This window comes from Gossypium hirsutum, chromosome A10 (genome assembly GCF_007990345.1).
Source record: "Gossypium hirsutum isolate 1008001.06 chromosome A10, Gossypium_hirsutum_v2.1, whole genome shotgun sequence".
NCBI classification, from domain to species: domain Eukaryota; kingdom Viridiplantae; phylum Streptophyta; class Magnoliopsida; order Malvales; family Malvaceae; genus Gossypium; species Gossypium hirsutum.
In genome coordinates, this window is record NC_053433.1 from 117,908,119 (window position 1) to 117,923,639 (window position 15,521).

Here is a 15,521-nt window from a genome sequence, read left to right on the forward strand (position 1 = left end):
GCACTTTTGTTTTATAATTGATTTTTAGTATTATTAATGAAAAAACCCGTAATTTCATATTTAGTTTTTATTGAAATATGATAAAGGGAATTAAAAAGTAGGCATGGGGGGAGGAGCGTGTGTGGAAGGCTGTGCGTTGTGACCCCACACGCAGCCCATTATCGCCGACCATTGCCTTTGTCTTTATGTAAAGTGCCACCGCCCTTTGCCCCCAACCTCACCTTAACTTTTTCTCATCACTTGCTTCCTTCCTAATCCTTTTTTCCTTTTTAGGGTAAATTGTACTTAAGGTGATTAAATTATTAATAAATTTATATTTTAGTCATTTAATTTTAAAATTTATGTTCGCATCTTCGGACTAATTAAAAACTCTTTTTTTTTTTATAGTTCAGTTTTTTTCTCATGAAATAACTTTAAATGTATTGAATATTTAAATTAAAATTTAAACAACTTTTTTCTATGATTTTTAATACTAATCGTCATCTAATCGTCGCTTGGAGCTTATTAACCAGACTTTGCTTAACAACCCAGTGATTTAAATAAATTTTTTAAAATAGGTTATTGACTTAAATGAAAACTTTTAAATAGTTCAGTGATTGTTTTATAATCATTTAAAATTAAGTGATCAAAACATAAATTTATTAATAGTTGTAATTTACATTTTCTTTTATAATCATCATATTTTCTTTGAATTACGTACATTAAGTTCATTTAACGTATATGAATACATCTCATATGGTGATTGGCATAATACACAATATTCCAGATATTTTATTAAAGCAATAATTCTATTAAACTAAAACAGAGGGGTCGCAAAACTCAAACACCGGTTATGTTAGTGCAAGTCAGAATCTAATTCTTATCTCAACCTTATTCAAATTTGGTGACACTGCCACCCCCACTTCAATCCCACACTGAAGCTAATAATAATCCTTTGTATAAATATAAAACTACTTTTCTGGTTTTCTTTCACAGCTCAATTTCCCCTGTTTCTAGGGGAACCAAAACCCACCCTTTGAAGATGGTTCAAAGAAAGGTGACCAACAAGCTTGAAATTGGTATCCAAGCTGATCATCATATTGATGGCAAGAACAAAGTGACTGATTTGAAGAAAAAAATGAAGAAGTGTAGATCAATCAAGTTATCAGATATGAAGGAGGGCCTAAGATCATCATCACCTTTGGTTTCAAGGAAAACTGTTTCTCAGCCTGTTAAACCATCACCACCACCTCACAACAACAGCAGGTCTATCATCAAAGGAGCTAGCAATGGATCACCAAACTACATGAAGTCCACCAGCAGTTCAGAGTCTAAAAAAGAGACCTCCGCCAGCAGTCAGGTGAGTTCTCGTAGGAAAAGTTCGGCTTCCGGTTTAACAAGAACGTCTAGTTTGAAGTTAACAAAAACTCCTAGTTTCAAACCTGTTAGAGCTTCCGCCAAAAAGTGTTCCAAGGTTGCTTTGCGTTCGGATATGAATGTACAGAAAGCTACATGTTCTTCAACTTTAAAGGATTCGAAGTTTCCAGCTTATCTTATGCTTAATCCTGGTGGAACCGAGTATGAAGGAACTTCGATTGTGAAGGTTTGTTCATATACTTATTGTTCACTCAATGGTCATCATCATGCTCCTTTGCCTCCATTGAAATGTTTCTTGAAAGCAAGAAGACGTTCAATGAAAGTACAAAGAAGCATGAAGGTGGAAGCTTTGAGCCCAAGAAAGGCTTGTGGTGATGGAACAGAGGAATTGAACTCCTCCATGGACTTTTTTGTTGAAATATATGGCAAAAACAAAGGTGAGGATAGTTCTGAATGTGGCAATGAAACAGCTCCAGAGCCTGAAACTGAGTCACGAGGTTCACTAAACGCTGAGATTGATTTTGGTGAAAATGTTGAACATGGCAGTGAAGTTGTTTCTCAAGTAGATACCAACGAGAATGAAGAGTTTCGAGGGATTTCGGCTAAAGAAGAATCCTCACCATGGAGTTTTAATGATGGGGACAAGCGGGAAGGCGTTTCAAGCGCTGATATGGACGATACCATGTTTGAAGTTATTGATATGGAGTGGGATGAATGGCCATTTTCTGCTTCACAGTCCGGCGATGAAGCCTGTTCTGCAATAGAATCTGATACGAGCATCGAGGATTCATCAGAAACCGTTAGGAATGACATGACAGAGGAGGGTGTGACAGACGATAATGAATGTACAAACGACATTGATACATGTAGCCAGGTATCTGAAACCTTATGTTATGACCAAGTTTTGGCTACTACCACGGATGAAGAACATGGGGAACCAACATCAGGCAAGGACGAAATGTTGGAGAATGGAGTTCCTGCAACAATTAATGAGGTTTCTGAAGTAGATTCTACATTTGAAGTTCCAATTAGCGAAATTCGAGACAAAACCGGGAACGTAGATGTTGCCGGATTGTTGGTTGAAGCTAATGATTCTATTAATCAGACCCTAGAGGAACATGAAGATGCTGCAGATGGGGACACTAGGCACAAGCCAAGAAGCAAAGCTATTGCAAATGAAGCACTACATGAAAAGCACACCACGAAATGGACGATTGGACATGGAAGACACGACGAGAACAACGACGAATTGAAGACATTCAACCCGAGAGAACCGAATTTCCTATCTGTTGTTCCAGAGGCAGATAAAGAAAAAGTTGATCTAAGGCATGAAATGATGGAAGAAAGGAGAAATGCAGAGGAATGGATGTTAGATCATGCACTTCAACAAGCAGTAACCAAGCTTGGACCAGCTAAAAAAAAGAAAGTGGCATTACTTGTTGAAGCTTTTGAAACAGTCTTACCATTGCCTATAACTAAATGTGAAACTCATTTAAGGCATCATACTTCAACAGGATTTGCTCATAGCCACGGTAGAACCATTCAGGCTTGTAACTGATAGACTGTTCTATTACATGTTATTTGTTTGGTTTTCTAGTTTGTATTTGTGGGTGAGAATTATGTCTGCTGTTATGTACTTGTAATGGTGGCACTAAAGTTTATGTTTTAAATAATTAATACATCAATGTTTTTTACATGTATGTTTGAGGTATAAGAATTTTAATTATTCTTAGAATAGTGATCATGCTAAACTAATAGTAGATACACATGGGATGCATGGATGCCAAAAATGTTTGCTTTTGCCACAACATTATTGTGTATATACATGTGTATGTATACAATGTTGTTCATTGTTTCCACTTACAATCACGGGTTGTTTGTCACGTGTTGTATGTGAAAAATAGGTAATTCTCCACGTATAAGTTTTCTCGTCTTAATTTAGTTTACACTCAAATCATTTTTTTAATATTTTTAAATAGATATATTTGTTTAACATTTTAATAATTAAAATTTGATTGTAATTTAAATGTATAAATAAAATTTTGATTTTGATTCAATGCTACACATTTAAAAAATAAATATATTAATTTATTTTTATATTGAATTAGTATAATTATTTGTATATGTAGTATCTAAATATAAAATGTTGTTATATCATCAATGACTTAAATGATTTGTGAGAATCGAATCAAATCAAAATCTCATATATAAAATTAAACAAAATAAAATTTCATGAATAATATTGCACATTTGGTAGTGCAATTTTGAGATTTATCCATTTTTCTTTAGTTTTAATGTGATATTATGACATTTTGAAATTATGTTGTGTTATCACCTAAATTTTTTTTATAAAAGTTTATAATTTGTTAACTGATGGTGTCACAAATATTTCAATTTCACGTCCAAAATTGAGAAAAATTGTTAAGTTTTAGGACTAACGTTGACAATTTCTTTTTTAAGAATTAGGTTAAAGAAAATGTAACTTCCAGCACTCACAACACATGTGAACCAAATTGCTTGCATTACTAAAATAGCTGAAACTTTGATGCCTATCTGTCTATTTATCTATCAAACAAGTGGACTAGTAAATGCAAACTCAAACAATATTTTTTCTCCTCTCTAATGGGGTTTTCAATGACAAGAAGATCATACTCTCTTATTGCTCTCACCTTTCTCACCATTTCCTTTCCATGTTTAGAAAATGCCAATGGTTGTTGCAATGTATACAAAGGTAAGTGGGTGTATGACAGCTCCTATCCTCTCTACGATTCATCAGCCTGTCCATTCATCCACAAGGAGTTTAATTGCCTCAAGTATGGCCGCCCTGATCATCTTTACCTTAAATATCGATGGCAACCAAGCAAGTGTAATTTGCCAAGGTACATATCTCTCACCGCCCTCAAAGTTTGATCTGCATGGCTATTAGCTTAATGGAACAAATGACAGGTTTGATGGGACGCATTTGTTGAGGAGATTAAAGGGCAAGAAGATAATGTTTATTGGGGACTCCATAAGTATAAACCAATGGCAATCTCTGTTATGCATGCTTCACGCTGCAGTGCCTGCTACATCTGGTATAATCACACAAGACTTGCATAATCACACTGTTTCCACTGTTACTTTCAAGGTAATCAATTTATTCTATGCATACATACACAAATACATGTATGTATAGGTAACTAACTATGGTCTATGTATATGGTGGACTAAAACTTTCAGCATTATAAGGTATCCGTGATGCTATTTCGTTCGTTGTACTTAGTAGACGTTGATAAGGAAACAATTGGCAGAGTTCTGAAATTGAATTCTGTAAGGAATGGAAATCTATGGAAAGAAATTGATGTTTTGATATTCAACACTTGGCATTGGTGGCACCGTAGAGGACTGAAGCAACAGTATGAGCTCTACAAAAATAAGTATAATCTGATTAACTGATGACTCTTAGTAAGAGCTAAAGATCTGTAATTGTTAACTGCAGATGGGATTATGTGCAATTTGATGGAAAGATTCGTAAGGACATTGATCGCACGGTTGCTTTTCGTACAGCTTTGAGAACATGGGCTAAATGGGTTGATTCAGATGTGGATACCAATAGGACTAAAGTTATATTTCAAGGAATTTCCCCTTCTCACTACAAGTGAGCTGTTTTCCCTGTTGCGATCTCTTTGTTCTGTATCAGCCTTCCGAGTAACATGATTACTAGTCTCTTGTTTATGCATGTATCAGTGGCAGAGATTGGAATGAGCCAGGAGTAAGGAATTGTTCAAAGCAGACAACACCATCTAAGGGATCGAGTTATCCAACCGGTTTGCCTCTGGCAGAGTACGTAGTTAAAGAGGTCATAAGGAACATCAAGAAACCTGTTCATTTGCTTGATATTACAATGCTCTCTCAATTAAGAAAAGATGCACATCCTAGTACTTACAATGACTTCAACGGCATGGATTGCACCCACTGGTGCATTGCCGGCCTCCCCGATACATGGAATCTACTTCTGCATGCAGCTCTCATCAAATAGCAGAGAAATTTGGTTCAGGCACTAGCCACCCAACATATATGTGGTCTCTTTAAATTATTTATCTTACTCAAAAAAGATCATAAGATTATACATTGAAAATATAATAAATTTGTTTTACTTCTGTGTGCAGCTCTCAATTATTTATGGCAGTTTTCATATTTGTAATTCCCAGTGCCAAACATGATGCACTTCAAAATCAATACTTAGGTTATAATGTGAAATGCAACAGTTCAATAGTGGATTTGCAAAAACTGAATAAAGGAAAGTGGAAGCCCCCATACTCCAATAAAGCAACTCAACCTACAATGAAAAAGGCATTTCCATGGTCACTTTGTAAAGCATTAGTTAAGCCATGATGAAAATAGAAGAGTAAATTACCATTTGGTTTGAATTGAAATGAAACTGAGCTTGTCTCACAAGCACCCCAAGATATTTCCTTTTTCCATTTGGTGCAACTGATCAGTAACCTCGACCACTTGAGAATTTTGCACATTCTGTACGTGCGTGATCAAAAGAAACAATTATAAAGAAAGGTAAAACCAACGTTTTCAAAAGTAAAACACTTTAAAATGATTGGTACCATTTCATCGAACATATGTTTTATGGTAGTGTTAAGGTCGCCTTCCCACTGCAGTTCACCGTCCTCATCTCCTGTTAAGTGCATTTGCTCCAGCCTTGGTGTGCTTAACTCTCCATGACAGAAATTCTTCATTTTCGGGCACTCTGTCACTATCACCATTTGCAAAACTGGGAACTCCAACGAGTGATGCGCCAATGAAAAGCTTGCTAGACCTGGCAGATGACTTAATTTCAAATACTTTAGCTTGGGGAAAACAATGCTGCCCTGTAAGTCTTCACCTTCACATGATGTGATTTCTTCTATCAACTCACAATCAGCTATGCTCAATCTTTCTAGTAGCGTCAGGCTCTTAGCTGTCGAGCATGCCATTAGATTGATGAATCCATGGCATTTTGAAACTTCCAAAGTTGTTAGATTTTTGAAAGAAAGCAAAGATGGCTCAAAAGTCTTTAATGTCAACTCTGGAAGTTCAGACAAGCTTAATTCCTTTAACTGAGGGAACTCTGATGTATGTCTTTCCTTGTGGCTGAGTCCTTCAGATTGGAGTAATTCAGAAATGGAAGCATCGTTTATAACAAGCTTCTGAAGCTTTGGTAGTGAGCGAATGAAGGAATATGGAAGAGTTGTAGATGTCTGAGGAAAGAATTGGAGATTAAGAAGTTTGAGGTTTGGGAAACATTGCAATGAGAGTTGTCCATCACATATCCCCTTCATCATATCACTGGTCTTCAGTGTTAATTCTTGTAAAACAGGGAAAGTGTCCTGGACACCAACAAATATATTAAACATGGATTAAAGAGTTTTAAATTTAAGTAAGAGAGAAGGTGAGAATATTAGTTAGTTGAAAAGGCAATTTATAGGTAATCTCATTTGATTTGGATATAATCTCAAGGAATGAAGATGGAATATCAACTATTAATGAAGATACCTCATTGACGCAAAACAAGGGTTGCTGGTTTGGGATTTCAACCTCACCAAAAATCTGTGCTTTGGGGCATTCAATAACCTCCATTTGTTCCAACGATGGCCATTGGGTGGTATGCATATTCAAACTCCGCACCTTATCCAGTCCAAGGTACTTTACATGGGGAAATACAAACTTGGTCGTCACTGTTTCTGCCATAGTAGACCGAGTAGCTGATGTTGACTGTGTTTCATTGGCAGTGAGTCCTTGCAGCTCAATTATTTCTTCTAACGAATCACAATTCTGAATGTACAAGTTCTCCAAATGAGGGAAAACAACCTAATAAATCATTTGATTGGGTTAATAACTGGAATATGTTGAAATGAAAAAGATTAATGAAAGAAGTAAAAGGAGAAGAAATGACCTTTTGATTGAGGACAGCAGAGTAATTTGTTTGTGTAGGTTGGTGAATTTGAGGTTCATCTCCAGATACAGATTTAGAGATGAATGTTTTCAGCAGAGGACAATTTGTTAGTGTTAAATCTCCTAAGTGTGGGAATTCAGCGTAATTTTGAAAGCAGAAACTTGTGAGTTTGGGAAGGTCTTCCAGCGACAGCCTGTGTAGTATAGAGAAAATCGTATGATTCCTCGCTGGATCTTCTGCACCCAATCCATCCGTGAAAATGACTTGTTCCATCATATTACAGTCCTTAATTTCAAGGACGTAGAGTTCCACAAGATCTTTTACTAAGAAAGAGGGAAACAGGTATTTCAAATTGTGACACCCTTCCACCCGCAAGCTCCACAAGTGCGTGAGAGATGAGGAAGATGGGTCGTGCCATATCTTATGAATGTTAATGGAGGACAAAGTCAGATACTCCAAATTGGGAATGGCAACCTGCAGACATATATAAATGTCATAAAAAGATAACATAAGTCTTCCTTCTTTACATACAAATACAAATTCAATCAAAATGTAGAGAGAATTGAAAGATGGAGTGAGTGAAGTGATAGAATGTAGAGCTGCATAAATCTATTCCCCCACTCTCTATCTATTACATTCTCATCATCTATAATAGATATGAATGAATTAGTGCACATAAATATTGATTACCAAACTTACCTTGTCGCAGAATAAAGCGGCTGTATTATCTTCCACGTCTTGCTCGCCAATCACTTTTCCACTCCTTTTTGAAATTGAAAAAGATAATGCAGTTATTTTTGGGCACTCAGCTATCGTAATATCACTCAAACGTGAAAATTCAAGAGCTCGACTTCCCAAATAAAAATTTGTCAAGTTGGAACACGACTCCATTTTTACAGAGTAGAGCTGAGGAAATTTCAACTCATGTGCCGTTGCTTCCTCCTCGTCTTCCCTAATCACTTGTTCCATTATACTGCATTCTTTTACTTCTATAGACCATAGTTGCTTGAGGCTCAAAAGCATAGATGAGGTAAAAATGTATTCTAAGCTGCTACATTTATAAAACTCCATTTTCCCAATGTTCTGTAACTCCAAAATTTCTCGAGGGTTTCTTTGCCATATTTCTAACTCTGGAAACGTGTCAGAGAATGTCAAATCCTGTAAGCCATACAAATCCATCCATATTATTACACTCATAATTCAAAATAAACACTCTTCATTAGTTATTCAACAATAAAACAATAAGAAAGAAAATCGAGCACTAACATTCATTGTTTCAGGACAAGGAAGCTAGATAGCATTATGAATTAACTCCGTACCTTTTCCTCTTGTATGTACAACTGTTGTATGGTGGTATTCAGGTCACCTGCCCCACATTCTTTTTTATCATAAAACCCTTGGTTTACTTTTTGTAATTGTGGGGTGCTTAAAACTCCGTCAAAAAAGATCTTCAATTTAGGACAGCTTTCCACAACTACTTCTTCCAAACAAGGAAAGTTGAAGGTGTAACTCCCTCGACAAAAGCTTGTGAGGCTTTGTAGATAACTTAGTTTTAAACATTTCAATTTACCAACAACTATTGTTTGATGGTAGTCTCCCTCGTGTGCCACTATTTCTGTCATTTTAGTGCAGTTGCTTACCTCCATTGTTGTTAATTGCACAAGACTCTCAACTATTAATGGTGTAACTAAGTTTGTCATCATTGCGCAATATGACACCTTTAAAGTTGTGAGATTTTTAAAAGATAATGAGGAGGCTCCAATATTGATCAAATCATGACACCAATGAATTGTGAGTGTTTGGAGATTAGAAAGAATATGGCCAAGCTCTGAATCTGTCCTCCACATACGCTGCAGATTTCTGAGATCATACAATATCAATTTTTTTATTCGTGACGGAGTCCCAACGTCTCCCTTACAAGGGAGTCCATCTCTGAAACTAAAACACTCAAGATCAGAACTTTCCGGATTGCAGATTTTTCTCAGGAAAGGAAATATAGGAAATCCATCCCCGAAGCGACCATTCACTTTAAGAACTTTAACGTGGTTAAACAAGTTCGGTGGAAACTGGTCTTCATCACTAAGAAGTCGTAACTCAAGTTGTTGTAAATTGGGAAAGACCTAGGAAGCCAATTAAACATTAACAGATGAAGCTCAATGTTGATGTACATGCTTAAATAAATCCAATGTACAGTAATGGGATTTTTTATTTTTTATTTTTAATTTTAAGAAATCAGACAAGAAATCATTGTTTCTGAATAAAACAAAAGGTTTTAAAACGCTAATATAGGAATAAATGACACTTGTACTTCCTTAATTGCTTTCAACACAATAAGCTCTTCTCTAACTCACTCTCTTTCCATCTTACATCTTTTTTATGGTGAAATGCTCAAATTAGGCCCAATCTTTTAGAGGTTGTTCACATAAGGGTCTAACCTTTATAAAAATCTTCAAATAAAGTCTTTTCACATACTTTAACCCAATATGAGTAAAAATAGGTGAAATGCTCAAATTAGTCCCTATCTTTAAGAGGTTGTTCACATAACCTTTATATCAATCTTCAAATAATGTCTTTACACATACTTTAACCCAATATGAGTAAAAATAGGTGAATGTTAACGTATTTAGAATAAAACATATGACAATTGAATCAAATATTGCTTTAAAATAAAAGAAAATAATAAAAACATAATTTAAAACCTAATATTCAACATTTGATAAATCCTTATTTGAGCACTTTAAAAAAGGTTTGACTCTTATTTGCGCATTTTCTAAACGTTTTGGTCCTTATTTAAGCACTTAGAATGGTTAGGCTTTCGTATGAACATTTTTGTAAAGCTTAGGCCCTTATATGAGCATTTTGAAAGATTTGACTCTTATGTGAGTAACCCTTAAAAGGTTGGGCTCTTATTTGAGCATTTAATCTCGTGTTTCTTTCTATTTTTTCTATAATTTAGAAGAATGAATATTATGTAATTTCATAATTGAATATTAGATAGGTCTAATGTAAGACTTCATTTAATTAAATTGCATTATAACAACATAAGATGCACGTGATGATGAAAAGAAATATATTTGTAATGATATACATACCTCTTCCACCACCAAAACTGATTCCCCATTTCCCTTTCTTTCTTCCATTCTAACGTCTTCTAAACCCATTCTCATTAGCAAACCAGAACCATCTGTGGTCAATTTTTTCAACATTGGCCACACCGTTGTATGTTGCCCTTTATAGAAACATTTGAGCTCTTTTAGAGATGTAACCTCAAGTGAAGACAATTTGGGAAACTCAAACCTCACAGGCTGATCCTCTACTCCTTTCCCTTCCGATACAATCTCCTCCACCCCACAATCACTTATGCTTAAATCTTCAAGTTGTAAAAGATGTTTAGCTATTGACGCTGGAAATAGATTTTTCAAAATCTCACACCTTGAAACACGTAATTTTCGTAGAGATTGAAAAGAATCTGGTGGTAGGTCAGTATGAAATATCATCTTCACATTACTCAACTTGGAGATTGTCATCGTTTCCAAGCTAGGAACAGCAACCTATTCATATAATTCATGCCCATAAGAAAGTTAGCTCATATAATGCAGGCAAAAAAAAAAAGGACGAATCAACTGAATCATATAAGAGTACTGTAAGGCTAATGAAATACATAAATCACCTTCTCATTGAAGAGAGTATGCATGCCGGACTCAGTACTGCTTTTACTAATGAATTCCTTTAATTTTGGGCAATCCTCAATCTTTAACTCTTTCAACAAAGGGAATTCGATATTAAAATTTCCAGAGCAGAAGAAGATGAGGTCTGGAATACCCTTTATATGCAGGGAATTTAATTGAGGGAAACAAATCACATCTTCCCTTTCTTCTTCTTCTACTATTTCTTTTGTAAATATTATCTCCCTTAAGCACATGCAATACACTATCTCAAAGCATTGGAGCTGCTCTAGCCTTCTGGCGACAGAGGGTGATAACAGATGCTCCAAGTTACCGCATCCATTGATGATCAACCTCCTCAAATTCGAAATCCAATGACTTGTCTGGTTGTGCCATATTGTTTTGGTGTTAATAAAACAAAATTGCAAGCTTTCCGGAAAACAAATTGCACAAATTTACACATTTAACTCTTTTTCTTCTTAATCTTAAATTTTGTGTATTGAATTCAGTTTGGATTTTCATTGGGGTTCAAACTTATTTTAGTCTTAAAAATTATTGGACCATTATTTATTTTTATTATTAGAAAATGTAATTAATATTTTATGATGGTGTTACTAAATAGTTGGAGTATAAATAAAAGTTGTATAAGAAAATATGAACAAAGCTAAACAATACCTGTTTATTGAAAAGTGGTAAGGGCTCGGACTCCTTCATTCTGATAATAACATCAACTCTCTTTAAATTTGAAAATTCTTGTCCATTATTTAACTCCGCAAGTCCACTCTTGATGCCTTCAAGTCCATTTAGGTCTAGATACAAATCTTCAGTCTTTTTCAGCAACGTTTTCACCCCATTGTTCGAAGAAATGTTTGTATATATCTTGAGCTTCAATGTTCTCGAATATTCATATTTTGAATACCAATTCAAATAATCATAATCACCTACGAGAATCCTATATCTGTCCAATGTCTCAATAAATCGATGCTTTGGAATCATGTGAACATCAGGAATATGAACATGTAAAGTAGTCAGACGAAACAAATTGTTTAATTCATCAAGGCGTGCATTTCTCCTTTCGTTGCCAACTACTCCTCCATTTTCCCATTCAGTAAAGCTTCCCTCCATATATAATTCTTCTAATTTAGACAAACTTGATAAGACATTTGGCGGGATGATTTTGAGTTTTCCACACCAACTCAAATCTAACAACCTTAACCGACTCAATTGTGCTATCTCCTTGGGTAGTTCTTCGATCCTTGAGAAAGCAAGGTCGAAGATTTCTAAATTTTTGAGCTCTCCAATGATGGTTATATCTTCAATTGAACATCCTCTTAAACCCAACATGCGAAGATTTATGAGGTGATTAATTGACTCAGGTAGAAAAGAATATGAAGGTAAATCCAAGACTTTGAGACTTTCAATTCGTCTGAAAAAATGGCCAGGAATTTCCGCTGAATTAATATGGGCCATATGGAAAAAGGAAAGACCTGAACACTCTAACTCCTTAGGAAGCTCCGCTATAATTTGAGGATAACTCAAGCTTATCCTCCTCCAGCTGTTCATTTTCTCCTTATCGGACCACTCCATTGGAACATGATCTCTCAAAACAAGCATATGGTAGTCCCTCGATGCGATAGCTACAGCAGCATCCCAAACAACATCATGGATATCAAAGTGCTCATCATCATAACTATCAAGCAACAAGGAAGACGCTTTGAGATTAGCCACAACCGTCAATACTTTATTTCTAGCTTCTTCCATAGTGTTGACACCACCAAATAAACCCAAACCCACTGTATATCTCACCAAGTCCTCAACCAGACCATTATGGCCTATTACACAGCAAAGCAAGAAAGTCAGCTTAACTTCCTCACTTTTTAAATAATTAAAACTCCACTGTATGGCTGAATATGCTGCAGTTATCCCCGTGAAGTTGCTTGATGAAGGCCTCTCTAGTTCTCGTAAAGCATTCTTCCACTCAAACAATCTTTTGTTTCTCAAAGCCCCTGCAACTGTCGCAATGGCAATCGGCAATCCTGCACATTTTTCGACTACTTTCTTAGCTATAGGTTTCCAATCACAACTTTCAGCACAGTCGCCAGCCTTTTTCTTGAACAGGTCCCAGGCTTCCAGTTCATTTAGAAACCCTACTGCATAACATTTCTGAGCATCCATCCCATTTGATAAAACATTGAGCTCTCTAGAAGTTAATAGTAATTTGCAGCCCTTGTGTTCATCTCCCAAAGGAATCCCTACTTCCTCAATATCTATTTCTGCCCAAATGTCATCCAAGACAACCAGAACCCTCTTCTCTTTCTTCAATCTTTCTTGTAGTCGAAGTGCCTTTACATCGGTACTCTGTTCCTCAAATTTCAAGCCCAATAACTCTGCAATTCTGTTCTGAATTTTCTCAATATCAATGACTTGAGTTACTGTTGCTATGACAACCGAATCAAATAAATTGCCCTTGACCTTTCTAGCGATTTCTTTTACTAGCGTTGTTTTTCCAATGCCGCCCATACCGTGCACCCCAATAACGCTGACGCTATCATCTTTTAGTGCCTCCATTATGTCATTCAAAGCCGACGTTCTTGACTCGAATTCCTCGTACCCTTTAACTGGTGGGAGCGTGATATCCTGCAGATCTACACGATAAGCAACCTCGGGAAAGTTGCTCTGTTCAAGTAGCTTGGCAACAGCCTTCGCCTTCTCTTCAGCTTCCAAGCTAAGCTTGTAACGAGTCCAGATATTAGGACACAAACCAAGGAAACACTTTTTCTTTGCTTTTTCTTCATCTTGCGTCACTTTCTCTTCTTGTTTAGGGATCATCCTGTCCACTGCAGACAGCCAGTTTTTAACATTGCCTCGGATCTCTTTGCCGCTTCGTAATTCAGCATCAACAGAACGCTGCACTGTCTCCCTTTCACCTTTCAGCTTCTCAGTTTGGTCGTTGAGGGTCTCAACATTTTGCTGAAGATTGGAAAGGTATTTGACATGGTTTATGATAGGAGAAATCGTGTGCTCTGCAGCTTTAGTGACAATAGAGCTAACGATGCCAATAACAAACTCCATTGAGAGCAAACAGCAAGTAAACTGAGTAGCCACAGCAAAAAACAGAAATCAAACAAACCCAGAAGAAAAAAGATTACAAATAAAAAAGAGCAAAAAGTAAAGGTTGAGTATAGTAAGAAGTAAGAGCAAATGAAAGCAGATGGCGTACCTTTCCAAAATATAAGAGAAGGATTCAGCGATTAATTCTCACAGTTATGAACGAGCTCTCTTTTTTGTTAACAGAGTAAAGCGAGAAGTAATTTGACAAAGGCAACTCAATCTAAATATTAGTAGTTACCATATCTTTCAAAAGTCAAAGATATTGGTGTCAGAAAATTTGGCACCAAAAGTCAAAGCATTTAAGGCACCGAAATTTGGTTTGAAATTTGGCATGGGATAATTTCAATTTTGGTCCCTAATTGTACAGAGACTTTGCAAGTTAATCTCTTAACCTCAACTACAAATAGGCCTAACCATTTCTCATTTTCATCATCTCATATTTGTTATTCTCTACTTCAAGCATTATTCTCTCTCCCTATTTGTAAATTTTACTTGTATTTTTAGAGTGAAATATATTTGATAGTACCTGAGGACGTAGGCAAAATTTGCCAAACCTCATTAAAATTCTGTTGTTCTTTATTATTTATTTTTTCATATTTTGTGAGTGTGATTATAGTGATTTATTGTGCTATAAAATTACGATAGAGGGATATTCTGGCTAGGAAAGACCTAGTACTTAAGTGATCCTCGTGATACACCTTTCTTTCTTGGGAACTGAACTTAGTGTGATTTTTCAGTACAATAATTTTACTCTTTTACACGCTTTCGCACTTTTGGGGAATCCACGCGTTTCACTCTTTTGGGTCTATTGCGCGCTTGGTCCCTCATTGTTTCAGAGCGTTTCATTTCGGTCCTTGATGACCTTTTCATTATTTACAATTTTTACCTTGAGTTTTAATTCTATTTCAACTTAATCCTTGATCTGTTTAGTTGATTTATTTATTTCCTTTTTAAAAAAAAACTGTTATTATTATTCATTTTAGGTTCTTATATTATTTATTTCAAACTATTATATCTTATTTATCTTTAAATTAATTATATACTTTAAACTTTTATATATTATTTATATACATATATTTTTTATTTAAACGGTTTTTATACATTATTTTATTTCAAATTTTTCTTTTCATATTATTTATTCTAAATATTTTATACGGTATTTATGTTAAACCATTTTATATATTATCTATTTTAAGTTTTTATATGTTATTCTGTTATACTATTTTATATGTAAACGATCTTTTCTTTTTATTTATTGCAAACCTTTTATCATTATTTACCTTAAGATTTCATGCATATTAATTATATTAAATTGTTTTATATACTTTTTTATATATTATATATTTTTAAATTTGTTTTTTTCCACATATTATTTATTTTAGATATTCTATGTTTTCTTTTAAATTGTTATATATATTATTCATTTTAAGTTGCATTATTTTATTTTAAAATGTTTTGTGTAT

The 15,521-nt window shown here is 35.1% G+C and overlaps 3 protein-coding genes across 4 annotated transcripts; 2 read left to right on the forward strand and 1 right to left on the reverse strand.

Annotated features, from left to right (window-relative positions):
* Positions 1-1,021: 1,021 nt before the first annotated feature.
* LOC107936365 (calmodulin binding protein PICBP) lies at positions 1,022-2,914 on the forward strand. Its single transcript, XM_016869078.2, has one exon. It carries the CDS (start codon positions 1,022-1,024, stop codon positions 2,912-2,914), a length of 1,893 nt encoding a protein of 630 aa, XP_016724567.2.
* Positions 2,915-3,938: 1,024 nt separating this feature from the next.
* Positions 3,939-5,491, forward strand: LOC107936357 (protein trichome birefringence-like 38). Its single transcript, XM_016869069.2, has 5 exons — positions 3,939-4,235; positions 4,303-4,483; positions 4,576-4,751; positions 4,835-4,993; positions 5,083-5,491. The coding sequence occupies exons 1-5, from the start codon at positions 3,979-3,981 to the stop codon at positions 5,372-5,374; spliced, it is 1,065 nt and encodes a 354-aa protein (XP_016724558.1). The 5' UTR covers positions 3,939-3,978; the 3' UTR covers positions 5,375-5,491.
* Positions 5,203-14,274, reverse strand: LOC107936354 (uncharacterized). 2 transcript variants are annotated; one of them, XM_016869061.2, is made up of 11 exons: positions 14,168-14,274; positions 11,623-14,040; positions 10,953-11,330; positions 10,375-10,833; positions 8,602-9,402; positions 7,982-8,440; positions 7,283-7,756; positions 6,883-7,197; positions 5,955-6,716; positions 5,753-5,868; positions 5,203-5,674 (listed from the first exon to the last, which is right to left on the reverse strand). In XM_016869061.2, exons 2-10 carry the CDS (start codon positions 14,017-14,019, stop codon positions 5,788-5,790), a joined length of 6,126 nt encoding a protein of 2,041 aa, XP_016724550.1. In that variant the 5' UTR covers positions 14,020-14,040; positions 14,168-14,274; the 3' UTR covers positions 5,203-5,674; positions 5,753-5,787. The 2 variants fall into 2 exon arrangements, with proteins under 2 accessions (XP_016724550.1, XP_040934349.1); XM_041078415.1 differs by lacking the exon at positions 10,953-11,330.
* Positions 14,275-15,521: the final 1,247 nt, after the last annotated feature.